This window comes from Muscardinus avellanarius (genome assembly GCF_963383645.1).
Source record: "Muscardinus avellanarius genome assembly, chromosome: 14".
In the NCBI taxonomy this organism is placed as follows: Eukaryota; Metazoa; Chordata; class Mammalia; order Rodentia; family Gliridae; genus Muscardinus; species Muscardinus avellanarius.
The window spans coordinates 64472329-64496777 of NC_137800.1; the positions used below are offsets into that span (position 1 = coordinate 64472329).

A 24449-nucleotide genomic window follows, 5' to 3' on the forward strand; every position below is an offset into this window, starting at 1 on the left:
TGACGCTTTGGCGTATGTACCCATTATAGAAAGATTCCATCAAACTAACATACCCATCATCTTACCAAATGATCATTTTATTTGTCATAAAATGTTAAAAATATATTCCTCTAGTAATTTTATATAAAATACATTATTAACTATGTTCACCATCCATGCATCTGATCACTATATATATATATATATATAGATCCTCCAGTCTAACTAAAACTATGCATCATTTTTTCAATATATATTTCCCCATCTCCATGCCCACCCTGGTGTCTTGTTACCACCTTTTTGTTACTCTGATTTTATAAGATAGATTTTATTCTTATTTCTCATATAAATAAGATCATACAGTATTTGTCTTTCTGTCCTGTTTACCATAAGATCCTTATCTCATACAATATACAAAAATCAACTCAAATGGATAAGAGGATTAAATAAAGACCTGAAACTGTAAAGCTAGAAGCGTGGGGAGAACTGTGCACATTTGTTTGCTTGGAGAGAACGCCAAAAGCAAAGGCAATGAGAGTAAAAACAGATATATGAATTATGTTACCCCAACAGCATCTGCACAGTCAAGAAAACAGTCCACAGAGTAAACGGACTGAGTGAAAATGTACAGACCTGATATCTGATAAGGTGCTAATATCCAAAATATAGAAGAGACTTGGATATAGAAAGCAAATAATCCTATTAATAAATGGGCAAAATATCTGATAAGACATGTCTTGAAAGAAGACATGGCCAGTAGATACAGGCAAGAGTGCACAACATCTCTACTCATCAGGGAAATGCAAAGTAAAGCTACAATGAAATATAATCTTACATGTGCTACAATGGCTATTATCTAAAAGATGAATGATAGGTGTCAGTGAGGATATGGACGAAAGGGAACTCTTGTACACTGTTGGTGGAGATAAAATTGAGTGCAGCCATTTTGGAAAATAGTGTAGTAGAAGTTCCTAAAAATACTTAATATATAATTACAATATGATGCAGAAATCCATTTCTGAGTATTTATTCAAAGGAATTAAAGTCAGTTTGTCATAGAAACATCTATACTTATGATAACTGCAGCATTATTCACAATAGCCAAGATATGGAAGCAATGTAAGTGTCCGTTAGTGGATGAGAGGATAAAGAAAATCTGGCATATATGTAAAATGGAGTCCTATAAACCTCAGTGAAGCAGGAAATTATGGGAAAATTTTTTAACTTAACTTTGTAAACTTTCCTAGATTGCCTGAGTTCTTTTTAGAGAGAAGTGTTATTTTGTTTTTCTTATCACACACACAAAAAAAGGTAGGGATCATTCATAAAAGATACTGGAAGTGGATATTCCAAGTTGCCAACTGTATTTAACTCTTGCAATGAGAATACATATAATTGTTATTCTTTCTATGTTTTGAATGTTTAATTTTTTTCTGTGGTACTGAGGGTGGAACCCAGGGGCTTTTCTAGCTCCGGGCTATGCTCCCAGACCAATTTTATACTTTATTTGGAAACAGGGTCTCACTAAGTTGCTGAGAGCCTCACTAATTAGCCAAGGCTGGCTTCGAACCTGTGCGATCCTCCTGTCTCAGCCTCCCAAGTGCTAGGATTACAAGCGTGCACCACTGCACCTGGCTTGAATGTTTACATTTTTAAAAATTTTGAGACAGTCAGAATTCCCTTTATGTGTCAAAGAAGGTTCCCAGTTGGGTGGGCCATTGCTGTGATTTCCAGGCTTAGATCCACTGGAAGTGATTCAACCAGGTTTGTTCAGATATGGAGATGGGTAGAGGCAATGGTCTGAGGACAGTAAGGGAGGCTCAGCCACTCATGAAGTGGACCATTAGGCCTTCCTTGCTGCAGCGTGGGACATGTACAGGATGTACAATGTCTTCTGGGCAGGAGGCCCTTTGTGAATGAGGTAGTGGCATGATGGCTGGCCACGGTTCCTTCTGAGGGAACAGATCTGCCATCAGAATGGCATGCTCTGACCTCTGGATCTGGCCCTGGAGTATTGGTGTGGACTTCCACCCTAGGGTGGGAATAAGTCATGAGTCTCTGTACAATTCAAAAACTAGGAGGAGCCTTAAATCATGGCTCACATTGGACTTCTCTCTAATTTTGGTCATGAGGGCTTCAGCATATTTTAACTTGATACTAACAAATAAGAAATGTGACATCTCGTCGAGTGTGGTGGCCAAGCTTGTAATTCTAGCATTCGGGAGGCAGAGAATGGAGGATAGTGGTTGGCGGACAGCCTCAGCTATTTAGTGAGGCCCTTCGCAACTCAGTGAGACCCTGTTTCAAAAAAATATAAAGACTAAAAAACAAAAAATAGGATGGGGTGTAGCTCAGAGGTAGAATGTCCCTGGTTTCCATCTCCAATACTGGAAAAAAGAAAGAAAGAAAGAAAGAAAGAAAGAAAGAAAGAAAGAAAGAAAGAAAGAAATCTGACATCTCTTGATTCTGTTTCCTATAGCACATTTATATTTTGTTTAACCACAATTTGTTTTCTGCTTCTTTTTAAATATGTAAAGGCATTTTTCTTCTATTGGGTGAACTTTTTATATGGCTATGATGAAATGGCTTTTCTCTGTTATAAACCTATTAAATTGCTGTTAAATTTTATTGTTAAAAGTATTACTCTAATAAAAGATAGGATTTTTCTCTTTTAGAAAAGTTTTATACCTAATCTTGTCCATAATAGTTTTTCAAAGACAATTGGATATAAATTTTGGCTAACTTGAACATGCTTCAAAGACACACACTTAGATTTGGGAAGGTGAAGAATTATTTCTTATAAAATTGCTTCTCAGGTTTTGTGAACTATAAGTGCCTAGTTACAGCCTGGCAGCGACTGTCTTGATCATGGGTGGAAGTGGTAGAGTAGATGTCCAGTTGTGCCAAACAGCACTCTAGGGCTTTGTAAATGGGCCTCAGTAGTTACTGTTGGAGAATGAGACAGGAGAGGACCCAGTGATGATGGTGGTGAAGGGGGGCGCAGTCATCACCACCTCTCTAATGAACAGTGGCTCCACAATTTTCTTCTATGCAATTGGATTTTGTTGGCATTTAAAAGAAAAAAAAAACAATTCTAGAAAATAAAATTAAAAACCCTTGGTCTAGAACACAGAGATCTGTTTTTGCACTGCTTTTATATTCACCAAGTTATGTGGTAAGGATAGGAGGGGCAATGAGCTGAAGGTGAAGTCCTCTAACAGTTACTCCCTGGACAGGTATCCCAGCAAAATGTGCAAAGGAAAAGCAAGGGGGCAGCAGAAATTTTGTTTTCTCTTTTGCCTGGCTTCTCACTCTGCTGCTTTCAGGGATTTTGTGGCATTTACAACAGCCAGGGCCACATACAGGATCCCAAGGGCTGGGGGTAGGGGTGGGGGTGATCATCCAGCATCTCCTTTGCTTTTCTTAGAGGTGGCTTCACCGATTTGTCCTGTGCTTTAGTGCCATTGAAAGTGCTATTCTGTCTCCTGAATAAATGCCTTCTATACTCAAACCCCTGGTGTTGCCTGGTCACTGCCTATCAATTGTTGAGAACTCAGCAGTTTTCATTCTGGAAACTTTTACCTATTCCTTGGATGTCCTTCTGTGTTCATATGGTGCTCTTTGCCATCCTCTTATTTACCACACTCTACTATGTTTTGTTACATTGGTTTGTTAGTCTTTGTTCCTATTAGAAGACTGTATGTTCCTGAAAGGAAAGAAGTCACTGTGCTGTTTTGACTTTGTATTTCCAGGGCTAGCACAGCATGGAATAAGCTCTGCTGAATGAATGGATGTGAAATCATTGGAAATTGGTGTATTGCAAGGCTTAAAATCAAATATAATGTACTGTACTATCTTCATTACCTGTGAAAATAATAAACTGTTTATGCAGTACTATTTTTAAATAAACAGTTTAAGGCTGGGAATATATTATATCTCAGTAGTAGAGCATTTTCCCAGCACACACAAGGCCCTTGGTTGATCACCAGAATCACAACAACCAACCAACTAATCAAACAAACATCTAGGCGTGTGTCAACAGAAGAATGGATAGAGAAAATGTGGCTCATACACACAATATATTTACTCAACCATAAAGAAGAATAAAATTCTCTCATTTGCGAAAAAATGGATGAAACTAGAGAATATTATGCTACATGAGATCAGCCAATTTCAGAAAATCAAGGGTGGTATGTTTTCTCTCATATATGGAAGCCAGAGAGAAAATAGGAATCAAAAGGGGTTTCAGATGAATGAGGAGAGAGACCAGTAGACTCGTGGAAGAGGTTTGAGGGAAGAAAGGAGGAGGAGAAGGAAGATTGAGGAAGGAAACAATTAAAATGCCATGAGCACATATGAAGATACCACTACCAATCTCACTACCATGTTGGCCGGGGTGGAGGGAAGGGGTGGTGGAGGGGGATCCTGAGGGAAACACACCAAGTGCTGTGTGCATGTATGTATGTATTACTATGAGCTTCACTATGGTGCATAATTACAGTACATCAATAAAAGTATAAACAAGTTTAAAAACTATTTAAAAATTGTACTTCACAAAATTTAAAAGCTTTTATTCTTAAAATATTTAGTCTAGAGTCGGGCATGATGGCATATGATTATAATTCCAGCCTTTGGGATGATGAGACAGGAGGATCATGGTTAGAGGCCAGCCTGAGCTATTTAGTGAGGCCATCCGCAATTCAGGGAGATCCTGTTTTAAAATAAAGGATAAAAAAAGCTGAGCATGGTGGCACACGGTTGTAATCCCAGCTTTCGGGAGGCTGAGACTGGAGGATTGCAGTTCACGGACAGCCTCAGCTACTGAGTGAGGCCCTCTGCAACTCAGTGAGACCCAGTTTCAAAATAAAGAATAATTAATAGGGCAGGGGGTGTAGCTTGGAGGTCGAATGCCCATGGGTTTCATCCCCAGGCCTACAAAAATAAATAAAGAAAGAAGAATAAAAAATAGGGTTGGGAGTATAGCTTGGAGGTAGAATGCTCCTGGGTTCCATTCCATCCCAGTACCACAAAATAAGATAGAATATTTCATCTGGAAAATATAACCCAAGTCATGGTCTAGGGGAAAATATGTTCTATACATGCCTAACAAAAGACATGTATTTAGAAAATACGTAAAGTTACTATAACTCAATAATAAAAATAAAAAATAAAAAGAAAATGGGCAGCTGGGCGTGGTGGCGCACGCTTGTAATCCCCGTGCTTGGGAGGCTGAGACAGGAGGATCGTGCAGGTTAGAACCCAGCCACGTGCTCTGGCTTAGGAGACCCTGTTTCCAAATATAAATGTAAAAATAGGTCTGGGAGTATAGCCCAGAAGTAGAAGGGCTTCCAGGAACCCCAGTGCCATAAAAATAAAAGAAAATGGGCAAAGACTTGAAAAGATACTGCATCAAATATAGATATAAGAATGGCCAATAAATGTATGAAAAAGTGTTCAACAACAGAATAACACTATGCATCCACTAGAAAGGTGAAAATTAAAAGGGCTGAAAACATCAAGAATAGATGAAATTATGGAAAAACTGGGGATTCTCATACCTTGTTGGCAGGCATATAAAATGGTGCAATCATTTTGGAAAACTGGCCTATCCTAATAAAACGAAACATACACATGTCATATGATCTAGGCACACCATCTTTAGCTATTTGACCCAGACTTATGAAAACATAAAAAGGCTTGTACAGTGCTTATAATAGTTTCATTTATAATAATTCCAAAGTAGAAACATCTCAGTAGGTGAACAGATAGACAAATTGTGATACAAAATACAATGAAATATTACTCAGCAGTAGTAAGGAAAAAAACTAAATAAACATTCAACATTTGGTTGAGCAAAAGAAGCCGGGCCCATACACATTGTATTAATCCCTTTATATGAGTTTTAAAAACTGGAAAATTGAACTTATTGTAAGAAATCAGAATAGTGATTGTCTGTGGGAGTACAGAATAAGTAGAAGGAGCAAAAGGAAAATTTTTGAGCAGATAAAAATGTTTATATTTTTATTGGAGTGGTGATTTTCTCCATAAAATCCATTGAGTTGTGAACTTGATATTCATGCATTTTTATCATGTGTAAAGTTTGCTTAAATAGAAAAAACACAGAAAGCAATTTCATTCACAGTAACCTCAAAAAGGATAAAATACTTAGGAATAAATTTAACTAAGGAAGTAAAAGACCTCTACAATGAAAATTATAAAACATTAAAGAAAGAAATTAAAATCTTAGAAGGTGGAAAAACCTCCATGCTCTTGAGTAGGCAGAATAAACATAATCAAATGTCCATTCTATAATCAACATATTCAGTGTAATCTCTATTAAAATACCAATGTCATTCTTCACAGATATAGACAAAATCAGTAGTAAAATTCACATGGAAAAATAAAAGACCCATAATAGCCAAAGCAACTCTCAGCAATAAGAACCATGCTGGGGGCATCACAATACTTGATTTCAAACCCTACTACATAGCAATAGTAATAAAACAGGATGGTTTTGGCACAAAAACAAACACATAGACCAATGGAAATGGAGACTCAGAAACAAAGCCTCATATTTATAACCAGTTGATCTTTGATTAATGAACCTAAAGCACATGGCCAGAGAAAAGTCATCCTATTCAACAAATGGGGTTGGGAAAACTAGTTGTCTGTGTGTACAAGAATGGAATTAAACCTCAACCTCTCACCATGCACAAGGGTCAATTCAAGGTGGTTAAAAGACCTAGATATTAGACCAGAAACTTTGATATTGCTGGAGAGGGCATAGTACCAATGCACCAACATATAGGTACTGGTAGAAACTTTCTCAATAAGACTTCAAAAGCTCAAGAAATTTAAATAAGAATTAATAAATGTGATGGCATTAAATTAAAAAGCTTCTGTGCAGCAAAGGGAACCATCAAGAGTCTAAGAGGGAGCCTACAGAATGGGAGATGTTTGCCACCTACCTCGCCAAGAAAGGACTAATATCTAAAATATACAAAGATTTAAAAATAACAGAGTCAGCATGGTGGCACATGCTTGTAATCTCGGTACTTGGGAGGCTGAGACAGGAGGATCATGATTTGTTGACACCTTTAGATACTTAGTGAGGCCCTCTGCAACTTAGTGAGATCTTGTTTCAAAATAAAGAATAAAAAACAGGGCTGAGGGTGTAGCTTGGAGGTAGAATGGCACTGGGTTCCATTCCCAATACCACAAAGCAAAGAAAAACAAAAAAACCCTTAACACTAAAACAAACAAACAAAAAACAATAAAAAGGCAACTGAATGGAATAAATACTTCTCAGAAGAAGAAATACCAAGTGCATATATATGTCTATATGTTTATATACGTATACACACATACAGACATTCAACATCATTAGCAATCAGGGAGATGCAAATCAAAACTATATTGAGATTCTATCTAACTCTAGTTAGAATGGCAATAATTAAGAACACAAACAATGATAAATGTTGGCGAGGATGTGGGGAAATAGGAACTCTTATACACTTTTGTTGGGACTACAAACTCGTACAGCCCCTATGGAGATCAGTGTGGAGGTTTCTCAGAAGATTGGGAATGGACCCACCACATGATTCAGAATACTGCTCTTGAGGATCCTTCCAAAGGAATTTAAGTCAGGATATTATAGTGATACATGCATATCCATGTTCATAGCAGCACAATTCACAGTAGTCAAATGATGGAACCAGCCTAGGTGTCCATCAACAGATCAATGGATCACAAAATAGTGGTATATATACACAATGGAATTTTACTCAGCCATAAAGAAGAAAATCATGTCATTTGCAGGAAAATGGATGGAACTTGAGAATATTATGTTAAGTGATATTAGCCAGTCTCAAGAAACATTAATATGGAAGCTAGACAGAATTTCAGAAATAAGAATAACATCAGGAAGAAGAGCAGAGACTCCAGTGGAGTGACAGAGGGGACTGAGGGGAGGGAGAAAGGGGGACAGAGATGTAACAAGTATGACATTTGAAATAATGCAATGAACATACGTAAAACTACCAATTTCAATTTCAAAGACATGTGCAAGGAGAGGGAGGGAGGGGTAGAACCCAGAAGGAAGTACTCCAAGAATCATATACCTGAATGTTTCTATCACTCTATACTGCATGTGATGTATAATTACAATGCACCAAATAAGAGGACTGAAAAGAAAATAAAACCCATTGAAAAAATACAAACTCTAATTTATTTGTTCTTTATGGCTGATAAAATTGCATATTTTCTTTATCCTTTCATCTGTTGAAAGACATGCGACTGGTTCCATTATCTGGCTTTTGTAAATTGTGCTGCTATAAACATGGACATGCATGTGTTTCTTTTTCCTTGCCCTACCACTGCTGCATGGTGTAGGGCAGGCTGGTATAGGTCAGGTCTCCAAAAATATTTAAGTGAAAGGAGTAGATGGATAGAGAAAGAAAAGATATGGAGCAAGCAGAGGGAAGAGAGAAAAAGAGGTCATGGGAGGAGAGAGAAGAAGGAACGAGATGAACAAGAAACCCATGGTGCATGGAGGACGAATCCTATTTGGCCTGGCTGGCTTTGCTGCCTTCTCTCCATCTTTCCCGGGGACATTGGCCCCAGGAGACCAGAACAGCTCTGACTGCACAGCTTGAAGGGAGTGCTGGAAAGCACTCCTCCCCCTCCCCTCCCTGTGTTTCAGAAATAGCCCTTGTGATTACGAAATAGATGCTGCATTGAAACCTCATTCCAGGAAGCAATTCAGGGAAAGCAGACATTTAGACTGGCTGTGATGATCACATTCGAGAGATGGCTTGTAATAAATGTCTGTTTTTCTCCCAAAATATGGAAAGAGCAGGCATAAGAAATGTAGCCTTAATAACTGAGAAACCAAGCTGTTTGCCCACAAATGAAAACTTCATTACATTTCTGGCTTTTGTGGAGGGAGGGAGGGAGGGAGGGAGGGAGAGAGAGAGAGAGAGAGAGAGAGAGAGAGAGAGAGAGAGAGCTAGTTCACTGTCCCCCAAATCTCTCCACCTAAAAGAGAGAGACTGAATCAGACAGAGTATGTAAAAGGCATTATATTTGTACTCACGGAGCTTATGTGATGCAGGGAGAAGACAAGACTAGGACAGATCCAGAAGAAGTGCAAAATATCATATAACCAAAAGGTAACCAAAGGTCCATCTCTACTGCTACCCATGACCTTGGATAAAGTTACTCAACTTCCTGATATCTCAGTTTCTCCATCTGCATATTGGTTATTTAATGGAATGGGAACATTTCTCTAAAGTGGCTATGAAGATAATTTCTGCTAGGTAAATTCTATTGCCCCACTGGCTTTCAAAAGAGTTGTCAATTGTTAAGAATCGTCAGCAAATAGAAGTGAAAATTGCTGGTGACAAGGTGACTTTACGGCACTATGGTTCATTAGAAATGTAGTGAAAGTTGTCCTGAACTCCCTTTGTTATTAGTTTCCCTTGTTTATTCTGGGATCACAGAAATACCTTCCATTCTTAGGAATAGCTTGACTCTAACTTTAGAATTGGTGGTTTAGTATTTTGCCATATAAGATAGTTATAACCTTGTTGATAAATACTAATGGGTAGATTCTCTACAAGTTGCTACCATGGGAATTCCTACCAAAGTTATGAAGAGCATCACAAGGTTTGGCCTTTTTCTGCCCTCCAAAACTGAGGAATGTATGAAATGTATGTGCATGAATCATGAAGGTAGACAATAAAATAAAATCTGATAGTTTTGGAGACACAGAAACACTGAATGGGGACTCAACTCTATCATGGAGCCTGTATCTGGCAGTGGTCACCAGCATGGGAATTTTGATCTCCCAGACACTGCAAATTAGTAATGAGTTGGGCCATCATCACTCTTACAAAATACCAAGTGAAAGTTGTATCTTTACCCTCCCAAGGTAGCCCTGAGTTATGTGTGTATGGTTGTACTAATTATGTGAAGGTGATAATCAACACCATGTAGAAGTTCTGATTGGCAATAATATATTTCAGATACAAGAATGAGGAAACAAACTATTATTACAAAATCATGCTTTTTAATAATTATTTTTCAAAAAATTAGATCCATATAAGGAAATGTGAAAATATTCCTTGGTGGTGAAGAAGTTGGGGATGATGACCACTGAGCACCTGGTTCCTCAGAGTTTTCTATGACAGCTTACTCAAAGAAAGGAGGGATTGGCTACTTTAAAAACAAAAAGAGCAGTTGGATGCTACTTCATTCTGTTTAAATTTTTTTTTTTTTTTTTTTTTTTTTTTTTTTTTTTTTTTTTTTGGTGGTACTGGGGTTCCTGGAAGCCCTTCTACCTCTGGGCTACACTCCCAGACCTATTTTTTAAAAAAACTTATGTGGAAACAGGGTCTCTTAAGCCAGTGAGGCTGTCTCCGCCTCCCAAGCGCGGGGATTACAAGTGTGCGCCACCACGCCCGGCTAAAAATGTTTTTCTTTAAAACTGTTAGGGACTACCGCCGGGCGTGGTGGCGCACGCTTGTAATCCCCGCGCTTGGGAGGCGGAGACAGGAGGATCACGCAGGTTTGAAGCCAGCCGCGCTGGCGTAAGAGACCCTGTTTCAAAAATACAAAATAGGTCTGGGAGTGTAGCCCGGAGGTAGAAGGGCTTCCAGGAACCCCAGTACCACCAAAACAAAAAACAAAAAACAAAAAACAAAAAAAACTGTTAGGGAATGACACTGTGGTGAGTTGTGTGATCAGTGAACAGATTTTATGTATTTGTTTCTGACTTTAAAGTTCATTTGGAATGACTTAGGTATAAAATTTCTAACTCAAGCAAAAATTTAACTGTCATCTGAATATTTGTAGTTGAAGTTGGTTTCACGAAGAAATTTCCTGAATGTTAAACTTCCTATCCAAGATGGGTAGGTAAACAACTAGAGAAAAAAAATTTAAAAACATGGTTTTGTAGTAAACCCCCTGTGGAGTTGCTTGGCAACATATCAAGGTAGTGGTGGTAGGGCTGTCTTTTTCACATAAAAAAAAAAAACCCTGAAACCTTTCTATATCTTTCTGTATGCTGAGACAAGGAAAGGGTTGTGATGGACAAAAGGAAAACCGATTTATTTTTATTTATCTATAGGGTCACAGAAGTTTGAGAATCAGAAACTATGAAGCCCATTTTGTTTCAAAAGTCTGCAATCATTCATCTTATACTGGACTCTGGAAGAATCTAGGACCTGCCTCCAGTTGTGGTCAGTTTGATTTACTAGCTGGAGTTCAAGATTTTTTTTTTTTTTATAATGCTAAAGAGTACATAGAACATCGATTGGTTAAAAAAGTTCAATCTTGAGTTAATTCCCAAAAGGCACAGTCAGAACAAGGTATTAATGGGGATTAATGATGGCATCATGGTTCGATATTAGCAAATGACTAGGGTTAAAAATAAATGTGTATACCTCCAGGGATGCTGGGGAGTCCAGGCTGGCAATAGTGTGAAAGCACTGGCATTTTAAAATATATAATGATCTTCACATTTTTTCCTTCTCTACCACCTTCCAAAATTTCCTATTAATGTTACTTTTTTCTTATTATAATTGAATTGAAATACAGTACCATGGAATCAAGTAATTGTAAGTGTTGGGACACCACAGGACAAACGTTCTAGTTGCGGCAAACTTATGCTTTGTGAATTGCAAAATAAACTCAAAGAGGAGCAAGTTACTACACCCCCTACTACATTTTCCTCCAGTTCTTTTGTTAACTGGCAATTTGGATATAATTTCCACCATGGAGAAAGTGCTTTGTGAATAATAGCATGTTTAGTTGGTGCTATGGGGGGCATTGTCAGCCATTCCTCTACCTTTTGATACAAAATCTCAACACTCTTTAGGCCAGTGATTAGTCCTGGGGGAACTCGGAGCTAGATTAGAAAGATTTTCTTTCCCAAAGAATCTTATGCCTAATTTTACCAGAGAATTTGCCATACTGTGTTGAGGATTTCTATTTACTAGTCCATCTGTTCTATTCAAACTTTAAACTCTGTGAAGGTATAAATCATGTTTTATTTACCATTGTACTCCAGTGCCTAGTCTGGTAGATTCTAAATACATACTTATTGAATGAATGAATGAATGAATGAATGAATATTGAGTATTTTACTATCACTGCCATCATCACCACCACCACTACAATCCCCGTCATTACGATCACCACCCTACCACCATTATTACTATCACTACCACCAAAATTACCACCACTTCTATTACCATCACTACCATCACCATTATTACCATGACCACCATTACTATCACCAAAATCATTACTATCACCAAAATCATTCCTATCATCACAACCATCACCCCATTACCCCCATACCATCACCATCACCACCATCACCATTACTATAATTCCCATCACTGCCACCATCAATACTATCACCACAAATACCACTATCATCAGCACCACTATTCCTGCCTCGACTATCACCACATTCATCACCATCACCATGACCACCCTCATCACCACAACCATCATCACTAGCACCATCATAATCACATTTGGTACCTATTCCTTTTGGGAACTCTTTCCTGGAGATCTGGTGACTGGCTATTTTGATTTCTCTGATTTATATCTTTCTTCACTTATCTATTCCCCCCCCCAAAAAAAAATTTACCTATCCTGGGCTCAGTTCACTTGGGGACTCATTCTTCTCTAGGAAACAGATGCTCAATTTGATATAGTAATCATATTACTGACAGTAACGTGTTGTTAGTGGCCCTCTAAAGCAATATGGTCTGAGAGCAAGGGCAACATCTAGTTCTATCTCAGCCACTTATTGGTTGTGTGTCCTTGAGTGAATGACATCACTTCCAAGGACCTGTACTTCCTTGTCTAGAAGACCCCAGGAGAGTCTCCAGATCTCATGTGCTGGTTTCAGTACAGACCTTCTATTGTTAAAGTCTCAATCCACAGGAGCAAATCTATAGGGAGGTGAGACTTTCTGACGTTTCATGGTGACTAAGCAAGCAGTTATCTGCAGTAACAGAAACCACTGCAGCAGCAGCTGCATCTCTTGGAGGAAGAGCTCTGTCCATAGCTTCTGCCAAATCCAATCAGTCACTGAAGAGGATCAGGCATGGACCAGTAATGCCCAGCAGTAATGATGGGCTATTGTCACTGTCATCCCCTCTCCCTGGACCATGCTGTTCTTGTCACATGTCATGGCACAACTGTTTCATAAGTCTGACTGGGAGCTCAGAGTTCATGTCTGGCTGCTTCATAGCAATTTAGGGCTAGAAGGGGAATGCTTTATTAATGCCATGTGAGTGAAAGAAGTTTTCAGGTGGTACACAAAGCATCCTTCTTAACTTTTCCTGGCACATTTCTTGGCAATTTTCTTGGTGGGGACTGTCACATTAGAAATGAGGTGGAAAGAAAACAGCAATCAAGGGATGCCATTTAAGGAAGAAATAGAACTTTGGGTGAGTTCCTTCTTTTTTCTAATTTACCCTTTTCTCCCTTAAATAAATATGAAGTAAAGCATTGGTAAAATGTACCATTCAGTATTTAGAAGAACATAAACACAAGCTAGGTTATGTGATACTATAACATCTCAGACCCAATCCCCAGACAGTGGGATTGCAGGGTTTTTGGACTTTCTTTCTCTCGGGAAAGTCCAATAGCCTAAGGCTGTTTAGATTGTTAACTTTTCCTACTTCTGAATCGAAGCAAAATAACAGCAACCTAAAATAAGAACAGGAGGAGATTCTGTATTTATAAAGAAGAGAAAGAGAAGAAAGGGGGGCATTGTTTTTAAGAATAAAAAAGCATTCTTGCTATCAATGGGAATTAGAAATATGATATGAGTATAGAAGAAAACCTTTTATTTTAAGGTTAAGTGAGCCCTGGAATTGAGGGGTCTGTCCTGGTCACATAGTCAGAACCAAAGCCAAATTTCAGTCTCCTGGCATGAACCTTCCCAAGTGATGCTGCCTCTACTTCCTACTTACTAGAGGAATGAAACCAGCAGGTTCTGAGTAAATTTAAGACCAGTCTTCTTGACAGGCAAGAATAAAGTGTTAGTTCTTTTCCATAAGCAGGGAAACTAAAATGCCATGGTGTTCAGTGGCAGGGTTCTTATGTGAATTTTTTTTTTTACCCCAAGGATCATATGACAATACCTAGAGACACGACTGGACGTCAGGCTTGCCATGTATGTGTGTGTATTTGTGTGGGGCATCTTACTGGCATCTCCTGGGATGTTGCTAACCATCCTACAGTGCACAAGACAGTCCTCCACAACAATTATTCAAGGTCATATATTCGAAGGATCAGACACTTAAAACGCACATTTTTTTTCTTGTTGTCATTAGGAAGTTTGCACAATTTGGGTCATTATCTGTGCTCTTTTAGCAGCACAGACAGGCTGCTTCCTGCAGACTCCTCGCCAACCTTCACTGTTAGATTTGGTCATGAGCACCATGAACCAGTCTGTCTTGGAGGCCCGTCCTGTGCTCCTGTGTTTTGTCCCCTTTTTCCACTTTCGTCAGGTACCCAGGGCTGCTCATCGCCCTCTTCCTGGTCACAGTTGCTCTTAGGAAAGTTCTGCCTCCATCACTCGCATCTTGGTATAAACTGAAGTCTGCTATAGTGCTAGAAAAATTTGAATGCACATCACATGTCTCTTTCCTAGCATTCATTTTCTGTGAGAGGAGTTTCCAGCTTTAGTGATCAGGTTGGGAGATATTTGAGAGGAATTCAGAAAAAACTATGCAGTAGGCTCTGCTCTACTTAAAGCCCGGGTCTCATCTCTGAAGAACACACATACAGGCCCGTCTACATGGGTGTCTAGATTCTGGTCAGACTCTCCCAACATCAAACATTCTGAGTTCTTGCTGTGCCTGGTGGCGCACGCTTGTAATCTCAGTACTTGGGAGGCTGAGACAGGAGGAGCACAGGTGTGGCCAGCCTCAGCTACTTAGTGAGGCTCTCAGCAACTTAGTGAGACCCTGTTTCAAAATAAAAAGTAAATATCTGGGTGTGGTGGCACATGCTTATAATCCCAGCATTTGGGAGGTTGAAAAGGAGGATTGCAGTTTGCAGGCAGCCTCAGCTACTTTAGTGAGGCCTTGTTTCAAAATAAAGAATAAAATATAGGGCTGGGGGTGTAGCTTGGAGGTAGAATGCCCCCAAGTTTCAGACCTAGTACTGAAAAAAATCAATAAAAAAAGGTAAAAAATAGGGCTGGGGGTGTAGCTCAGAGGTACAATGTCCCTGGGTTCCATCCCCAGTTCTGAAAAAAAAAAAAATTCTGAGCTCTCAAAATATATCTTTTAAGCAAGGCATGATAGTGCACTTTTGTAATCCTAGTACTTGGGAGACTGAGACAGGAGGAATTTAAGTTCAAGGCCAGCTTCAGTAATTTATTAGGCCCTTGACAACTTAGTGAGACTTGTTTGAAAATAAAAATAAATTAAAAAAATAAATAAATAAGTAAATAGGGCTGAGGTTTAACTCCGTGGTAGAATAAATAAATAGGGACTGGAGTGTAGCTTGGAGAATGCTTCTGGGTTCAATTCTCAGTGCCAAAAAAAAAAAAAAAAAAACCCTAAAATACATCTTTTTAAATGTAAGGCACTTTTTAATTGAGAAATTTAAAGGTTTTGTTTTTATTCTTATGTTGTTCTTTGTTTAACTGCCACATAAATTTTCTGATACATTTCCAGGATTTGTGAACAAGAAAAAAGCTGCCTGAATGATCAGAAAATGCTTGGTACTTTCTTCTCAGTGTCATCTTTTCATTGATTTTTGGAGGCTCAATATTTGGGTTTTAAAAATCACTATAGCTGAGTAGATTTTGCAAAGACTCACAAGCTATTCTAAGGATTAAAAGAGATAAGAAATGTGAAAGTTTTATAAACTATCACAATTTCTGTACCTGTAAATGGGGGTGTGGTACATTTAGAGATTTTACTTAATTTTTTTTCTTTTAGGGCAGGACCTTTATTCCTTAATGCCCGTGGTCTCCTCTTACCAACCTCCCCCCCCCAAAAAAAAAATCATTTCCTAGATTCTAATTTCAACCCTTGTAACTGGGGAATATATTTTAAAAATTAGAACTTCACAGAGTTTTCATAATTAATAAAAATTTAAAGCAATTTCTAATAGTAATTTGTGCTTAATTCAATACTTAACAGCTTTCACTTGGCCCAGTGCCACTATAGACAGTATTAGGTTAGAGTCCTTCTCCTGTTATCTCCCTCCTGCAAAAGTTTATGGTAAGCTGTGATTTATAGACTTGTAAAAATATGTACAATGTATGGGTAAGATTAGGATCAAGAACGTGCCATTTTAGAATGTTTAATAAAGAATTAATGTAGCCAGCTGTGTTGGCGCACGCTTGTAATTCCCGTGCTTGGGAGGCTGAGACAGGAGGATCACACAGGTTCAAAGCCAGCCTCAGCTACTTAGTGAGGCTCTCAGCACCTAAATGAGACCCTGTTTCCAAAAAAGTATAAAATAGGTCTGGGAGTGCAGCCTGGAGGTAGAAAGCCCCTGGGTTCCATCCCCAGTCACACACACACATACACACACACACACACACACACACACACACACACAGAGAATTAATGTAATTGCAACCATTCCTAGCTGAGAGACAGACAGACAGACAGACAGAGAGAGAGAGAGAGAGAGAGAGAGAGAGAGAGAGTGTGTAATATATGTTGTTTATAAATAGATATTACAAAGATATTTCTGAAATCGTCAGAACACATTATTATTTCATTATGTAGTGTAGACTTACAGAAAAAAACAAAACTGCCTTTATTTTTACTTATTTATCTAGGTGCTGGATATTGGACCCAAGGCCTCATGCATGTTAATCACACTTGTTACACCCTCATCCCCAAACTGTCTTTAGATATCAGTTTCTACATTCACTATGTAAGCTCTACTGTATCTTAAATTTACACGTACTTTAGTTCTTAATAACATTAAAACTACCACTGGAAATTACATGTCATATCATACTCAGACTAATATTTGCATGTTAATAATACTAACTTTACTAACTCAAAGATAAAATTCTTCCAGAGATAATTTTTTAGAAAAATTATAGACGTTGGTAATACAAGGATTTTTTTCATTTCTCGGTCTTTTTATTACATGCAGCCTACCTTGCCATTTGTTTCCTGGAATATTGTGCTCGTGAATTAGTCATGATACACTTTTCTGCACCAAGGGTTCACCCTGTATGCTGGGTATATCACTATCCAGGACTCCTCACAGCCTCCCCTCCCCATTTAATATGCTTCCTTCCCTGACCCCCTCCTCCTCACTTAGGGCATTCTGTATCTTCTGTAGCTGTCCTGCTGCGGGATCTCTGCATTCCTCAAGATGGTTCAGGGCCTCCTAAGAGACCACTGCGGCTATTCTAAGGATTAAATATGTAAAATATGTCTAGATTTGGTGTTGGGCTCTAGCTGAAGCTTCAGCACTGATAAACTGTCATCATCCTGTTTTTTTCCTTGAAAAATGGTGTGAGTCATACCAGCTTTTTATTGGCATACACACCAACCCAAATGGTACAGGTGTTAGATTTTGGTTATCAGTAGCCATTGCTTACCATTGCAGATCCAACCCGGCTGATTTTGATGGGATTCCCTCTACCAGAAAGGTCCATTTGTGCTCTGTCCATCACATACAGGCAAGCATCAAGAATGCCATCTTCAAACTATTTGAGAGAAACAATGAGAAAATACTTACTATATACTCTGAAAGAAGATACTTCTTTTCAGTTTATTATGCAGAAAAATAAAATGAAGCCACAATATGAAATTTGGAAAGGTGTTTCTTATGTAGTGTTCTACCATAATGTTTAGTATCAATTGTCCTTTTTAATTTTTAAATAAAGTGAGGAGGAATATAAAAGGAAGCCAAAAATATAAACAGAACTAGGAGAGATCTGCTGTGCCCAAGAGCCATGAACTAGCTTAAAGTTCTTTAGCAAACTATACAAATAATTTCAGAGTTCTCTGTAGCATATGGGCTTCAGTGACCAAGGCAAAGGAATGAATGGTTTAACCAAAGTCAGTAAGGTCTTAAGACCTTGATAGTAACATGAGTCCCTGCATGTCTTGAAAATAAACAGTTCTCAAATACATCACATGAATGGGAGGAGATCTCATACAGCCAGTGCACTCTTAGATTCTTTCTTTTGAGATAAGATGATGGGGAAAGGCTTAGGAAAGGTAGATTGCACCCTCCTGGGAAGAGCCTAGTAGGCAGACCAGTTTCTTTAGAGAGGACTGCTGGCCACAGGCAATACTAGAATTGTCTTTAAAAGGAATAAAGACTAAATAGTAACAGAATGGCAAATTGAGGAGGTTTTACCTATATTATAGTGCACTGTAATAGGAAATGTCTTAAGATATAGAACTCTTGCATATTATCTACCCAAGTACTTGTGACAGAGACCCCAGCCTTTGTGGCTAATTGCCGTGCCATTCTTTTTCAAATATAGTTAGAATACCAATTGTGGGTGTGCCCCCAAAAGAATAGATGTAGTAATCTGTAGTTCCACATATTTTTCAAGTCTATAAATAACTGGTTATTCCAGTTCTCATTAAGCAGCATATCTCAGCAGTATTTGTGAAATGATAGTAACTATTAAGTTAAAGAAATAGTCATAGAATTCATTCTTTCTTTGTCTCACTCGAAACAACTGGCTCAGTTGTTTTTTTTTTTTTTTTTTTTTTTTTTTGCCAAAGGACCCAAACAAATGTCCTCTTTGAATGATGGTAGATACAAGGCCTTTGCTCAAGAGGGCCTACCCAAAGGCATTCTGGCCAGCAGTACCCTCAGTGTGTCTACAACTCCTGTCTAATTTTCCTTGCATTCTACCTCTGAGCTATATCCCCAGCCCTTTTTTAATTTTTATTTTGAAACAGGATCTTGATACATTCTGAGGGCCTTGCTTAGTTGTTGAGGCTGGCCTCAAACCTATGATCTTTCTGTCTCGGCCTCCCAAGTAATGGGATTACAAATGTGAACCACCATGCCCAGCTCCATTTGCTACTTTATATTTAGTAACTTGAGGTTACAGTTGATAAAATGTGCCTGTGTAAAAGTCCAGAGGACTCTCCTTTACCAAAATGGTAACAGTCTTTTCTAATTAGTGGTATCCTACACTAAGAATAGTTTAAAAGTTATTTCTTTGAGTTGGACATACACCTTAGAGTATTTTTGTAGCATTATTAAAACACCTTTCTTTATCAGAGAAGGAACTTTTCAGTCCATTCCAGATTGAACTAATGAATTTCTCCTGTACTAAGATGCCAAAGTATTTCTCAATAGAATGTCATATTATCTACAGAACCTCTGATCTCTGTAACATTTGTAATAAGAGGAAGATATGTGGTTTTAGGTGATAAATTATGCAGTTGTCTTTATAAGTCTCTACTCCTATGTCTTCTGTCTTGGACTCTCAGATTCTGAAAAGCAGGAAATTGTGTCTGTCTAATATCGATATATGGCACCCTGCAGTAATATATGTGACAAAAATATTTGGTAAAAATGTCCTTAGCAATGACAAATTTAAAGTGTCTCACCTGACCGTAGCTCCAGCTTCTGCTCTTGATGTCTTTGAAGTCCCCATAAAATATCACCCCGATGTCATTCAGGACATACTCTTCTCTTTCTTTCTCATCATCCATATACACAGCATCCTCTGCACCAGGAATTTAACAAAATGATCATTACCAAACCAGACTGATTTCAAACTCTTACAAGTTTATTTTGTAACTAAACTTGCAATTTAATGTACCAAACTGAAAAAAAAGTCTATTGTTTCCCTAAGCACAGCTCATTTCTCAATACTTTTTAGTCATAGTGAAAATGATCAATACCAAAGATCAGTCTATAAATGACATTTGTCAGCAAAATGCTGACAAACTCTGGCTGTCTGTGTTCCAAGCAGCACAATTAAATCGACATGTCTCATTAGGTATTTTAGGATTCCGGTGCGTAAGTAGTTTCAGAATCAGAATTCTATGATGCAGATTAAAATTGGCAAGACTAATCAACACATAATTTCCAACCTGTTAACATTAATAGAAAACTGGCTGAATTGAAAATAATTTCTAAGACAAATCTGGGACACTTCAGAGGATAGTAGTATCATTTGTCATGCCTGGTTTAAGGTTCATCAGGCTGGAGGAGGGGCCAGGCTGTGGATTGTCTCCTTTTAGTGAAAAATTCTTGTGGATATGTTGGTAGGGGTGTGTATCCGATCAGCCTCCCTGGTCAGTTTTGTCTCTTGCAATCGCAATAAAGCCTCACTTTCCACCCACACACTCAGTTATGAGTCTGGTACTGATTCCTACGCAGGGAGTGAATGCAGCCAAACATCTTTAGCAAGGTATGACCTTATATGTCAATCACACTCAGGTAACTGCATGCTTGTAACGGTATTTCAAGCAGGATTACCATCCTTGTAATAAATACAGGACACACCAAACTTAGAAGAAGTAAGGTTAATTGGGGCCCCTCGTTTCAGAGGTTTCAGTCTGCCAGCATAAATGGTGGTGACATCCGTGTTGGGTACGCAGAGGGATGCTGCTCTCACATGGTGAAGGCCGAGGAGAGAGAGCTCAAGGGGAGGTGGCGAGGGATGTACAGTCCCAAGTCCACTCCCCTAGGGACCTATCTCCTCTAGCCATGTCCTATCTTTCTCCTTTACTACCATAAATCCATCTACATTGCTAATCCATCAATGGATTTACCCACTGATGAGATTAGAACCCTCATGATTGGACTATTTCCCCTCTGAACATCTCTGCATCAATTGATGAGCTCTTCCAGGTGACATTCTATGGCCAAACCATAACAAACAGGGCCATTCCGGGCTCTGATTGGAGACCTGGTTTATTATATTTACCTGGGCCAGGTCATCTGCCACCTCTATTACCTTTTGGGGGCTCTATCCTCCAGATTCTCTCTCCTGTGGTAGTTCTCAGTCTTGTCTGCACAAGGGGATCATCCAGGGAGATTTAAAATTTCCTAATTTAAAATGCTGAATTCTGTATCTAACTCAGGATGGCTGGGACAGGGTTGAGATTCAGGCATAAGGATTTGGTTACCTTTTTTTTCTAGCTTTCCAGTGATTCTTACTGCAACAAAGTTGAAAACGATGCTCTATCCTCTCTCTTGCCTGGGAGCTTGTGAGCAAAACAGAGCCTCAAGCCCATGCCAGACCTACTGAGTCACAATCTACACAGGGAAAATATCCCCAGAAGATTTATGCACAGTAGGGTCTAAGAAGAATTTCTTCTCAGTTCCAGCTTAGAAATGTACTGTGGTTTGTATCTATTCTTTAGTTATTCCTTGATCATTTCTAATTTTCTGCACTCTCTTGTATTCCATCTCCCTGTTCTCTGCCTCTTTTCTACCATTTTCCTGGCTTTTATGCATGCACGCATGTGTGCGCATGCACACACACACACACACACACACACACACACACACACACATTTGGCCCTTTAGATCCTTGTGTTTCAAATCTGCAGATTTAATCTCTTATGAATTAAAAATATTTGGAAAAGATGTGTCTGTACTGAACATTTATTTATTTATTTATTTTTAATTTTTTTTTGCGGGTCTGGGGATGGAACCCAGGGGCATTCGACCTCCGAGCTATATCCCCTGCCCTATTTTTTATTCGTTATTTTGAAACCGGGTCTCACTGAGTTGCAGAGGGCCTCACTAAGTAGCTGAGGCTGTCCGCGAACCGCGATCCTCCAGGTCTCAGCTTCCCGAATGCTGGGATTACAAGCGTGCGCCACCACGCCTGGCTTGTACTGAACATTTAAAGACTTGTTTTTCCCTGTCACAATTCCCTAAATAATACAGTGTAGCAACTATTTACATACCATTTATCTTGTATGAAGCATTATAAGCAATCTATAGATTATTTAAAATATACTGAAGGATATTCTTAGGTTATATGCAAATATTACACTATGTAATACAAGAAATTTGAGCATTCATGAACTTTGTTATCCTGGGGAGAGGACCTGGGACCAATCATCTATGAATACAAGAGATGACTATATATTTCAATGCCTAATAAACTGTACACATTTAAGATGTACAATATCATAATCAAAATAACAAACATCCAACACTTCCTCCCTCAAAATTTCCTTTCACCTCTTTTTGAAACTCTCCTACCCTATCCTCCTTTGTCCCAGCACTAGGGACTCATTAATAATCTATCACTTTAAGCTAGTTGCAATGTTATATAATCATACAGAGAATCTTTAGAGATCTGATTTCTTTCACACAGGCTCCATTATTTTGAGATTTATCCATGTTTTGTGTGTATCTATACTTCATTTCTCCCAAAGCTATTTTATCCTTCAGAAGATTCTAGAGTTTATGATGAGTGGCCCTGGCCTCCCTTTTACCCCTCAAAAGTGTGAGTTATGATGCCTTTAAATCAGTGGCACAGCTGAGATCCAGAGGCAGACTGCCATTGGCGGCTCTCTCTACATAGTCTGAGGACCCTGAAACTAAAATTATCACCTAATGTCTAAGTGGAAACAACTGTACGTAATGCATAAAAAGTACCTACTGACACTGAGCGTCTGGGGTCGGAATTCCTAAATAAATGCATGAAAGAACACATTGATTTCTAAAAGAGAACATGAGAATGTATGTGAAGAAAATTGAATATTTATATACATACCTTTCTACCAGATGCTATGAAACAGCCAGACAATGAAAGGCTATTCGTGTAGATTTTGTATTTTTATTCTTTTATAATGGTGCTTTAACTGTTGTGGCTATTGCAGTAATAACCATCTTGGCCAAATGGGTTTAAAATGTTTGTTGTGGAGATAGAATCCCCTCTACGACCTATGAGGTCTGGAAGTGACACTTTGAACTGGTTTTGAAGGATGATGTTATAAAGTTTCTCTTTCATTTGAGATGCTATGGCTTTGTTCCTTATTAATGTATCCTATAAAGACATTATAATGTATACAGTTGGTCTAAAAATAAATTGATTGATCAAAATATATAGCTCAGAAATAGATAACATTGTATACATATACCTTTCTCTGAAATTAATATATAATAAAGGAAATCAAAGAGAATGATTAGTGTGTTCACCAAATGATTAGTGTTCAATTGAGAAAATTGGCTGCTAGAGAAAAGTACCTTTTTTGTACATAAAATAAGCTGCAAATCAATTTAAAATCTGAATTTGAAAAGTGAAAGCAAGCTGGGTAGAGTGGCACACGCTTGTAATCTCAGTATGTGGAAGGCTGAGTCAGGAGGATCACAGGTTCAAGGCCAACCTCAGCAACTTAGCAAGACCCCTTGAAATTTAGTGAGACTCTGTTTCAAAATAAAAAATAAAATAGGCTGAGGGTGTTTCTCAGAGGCAGAATGCCCCTGGGTTCAATCCCCAGCACCAGAACCACCATCAAAAGAAAAAGAAGGAAAAGAAAAGAAAAGAAAAAAAAGAAAAGTAGAAGTATAATTTTTATCTAAACAAGAGTAATAGAAAAATCAAAAAGAAAATGATGAGTGCATTTTTATTTAATATAAATGTAAAACTTGAATTTTAGATAAAATAAAATGAAAAGCATATAACAAAACTTAGAAAATTCTGTAACAATAGGAAATATTAATAAATTTTCATTTTATGAAAAGTATTCCAATAAAGTTATAAGAAAATTGTAACGTATACAAAAGAAAGTACAAAAAGAAAAAACCTGTTCACAAAAGAGGAAATGTGAGTGGGAAATAAATATATAAAAACTATAAAAAAAACCCCAAACTGTAAACTAGATGAGATACCTATTTCACTTATAGGTGTATGTGTGTGTGTGTGTGTGTGTGTGTGTGTGTCAGAGAGAGCGAGAGCGAGAGCGAGCGCGCGAGAGAGAGAGAGAGATATTATCACAGTATTACTTACAGTGAAAAAATGAGAAAATATCTGAAATACCTCTCATTTCCTTCCACATAATGAAATAGTAATATAGCAGCCACTAAATATAAGTTGGAAATTTTTAAACAATACTTGAAGCTGTGTATGTAACAAGGTGAATGACATATAACAAAAGTCATATAAAATACATTCAATCATATAAAAAAAGCAAAATATCTGAATATGGTTTGGTCAAGTTGATAAATACATTCATCTTCCTTCATTATAACTTCAGATTGATTGAAAGGACTGAAAACTATAAATATAAAACTGTATGTGTGTGTGTGTGTGTGTGTGTGTGTGTGTGTGTGTGTATTCATTAAATTCATAATATTGAGGGAGGTGAGAAAGAATGTCAACAGCATTTCTAGAAGAATTGAGAATTTGGGGGATGGAAATATACAAGAATAAGGAAAATATAAACAGAGGAATTGAAGATATTCAGGAAGTCCAACATCTCACTAAAAGGCACTTATTGTAAGAGAGG

General features: G+C 38.1%; 1 protein-coding gene across 1 annotated transcript in view; it reads right to left on the reverse strand.

Annotated features, from left to right (window-relative positions):
• Positions 1 to 24449, reverse strand: part of F13A1 (coagulation factor XIII A chain) — a gene marked incomplete at both ends in the record, with an annotated part of 188633 nt that overhangs the window by 88460 nt on the left and 75724 nt on the right. The window contains 2 exons of the mRNA XM_080709828.1: positions 17594 to 17701; positions 19578 to 19696. Coding sequence (XP_080565954.1) covers positions 17594 to 17701; positions 19578 to 19696 — 227 coding nt within the window. The remainder of the gene's footprint in view (positions 1 to 17593; positions 17702 to 19577; positions 19697 to 24449) is intronic.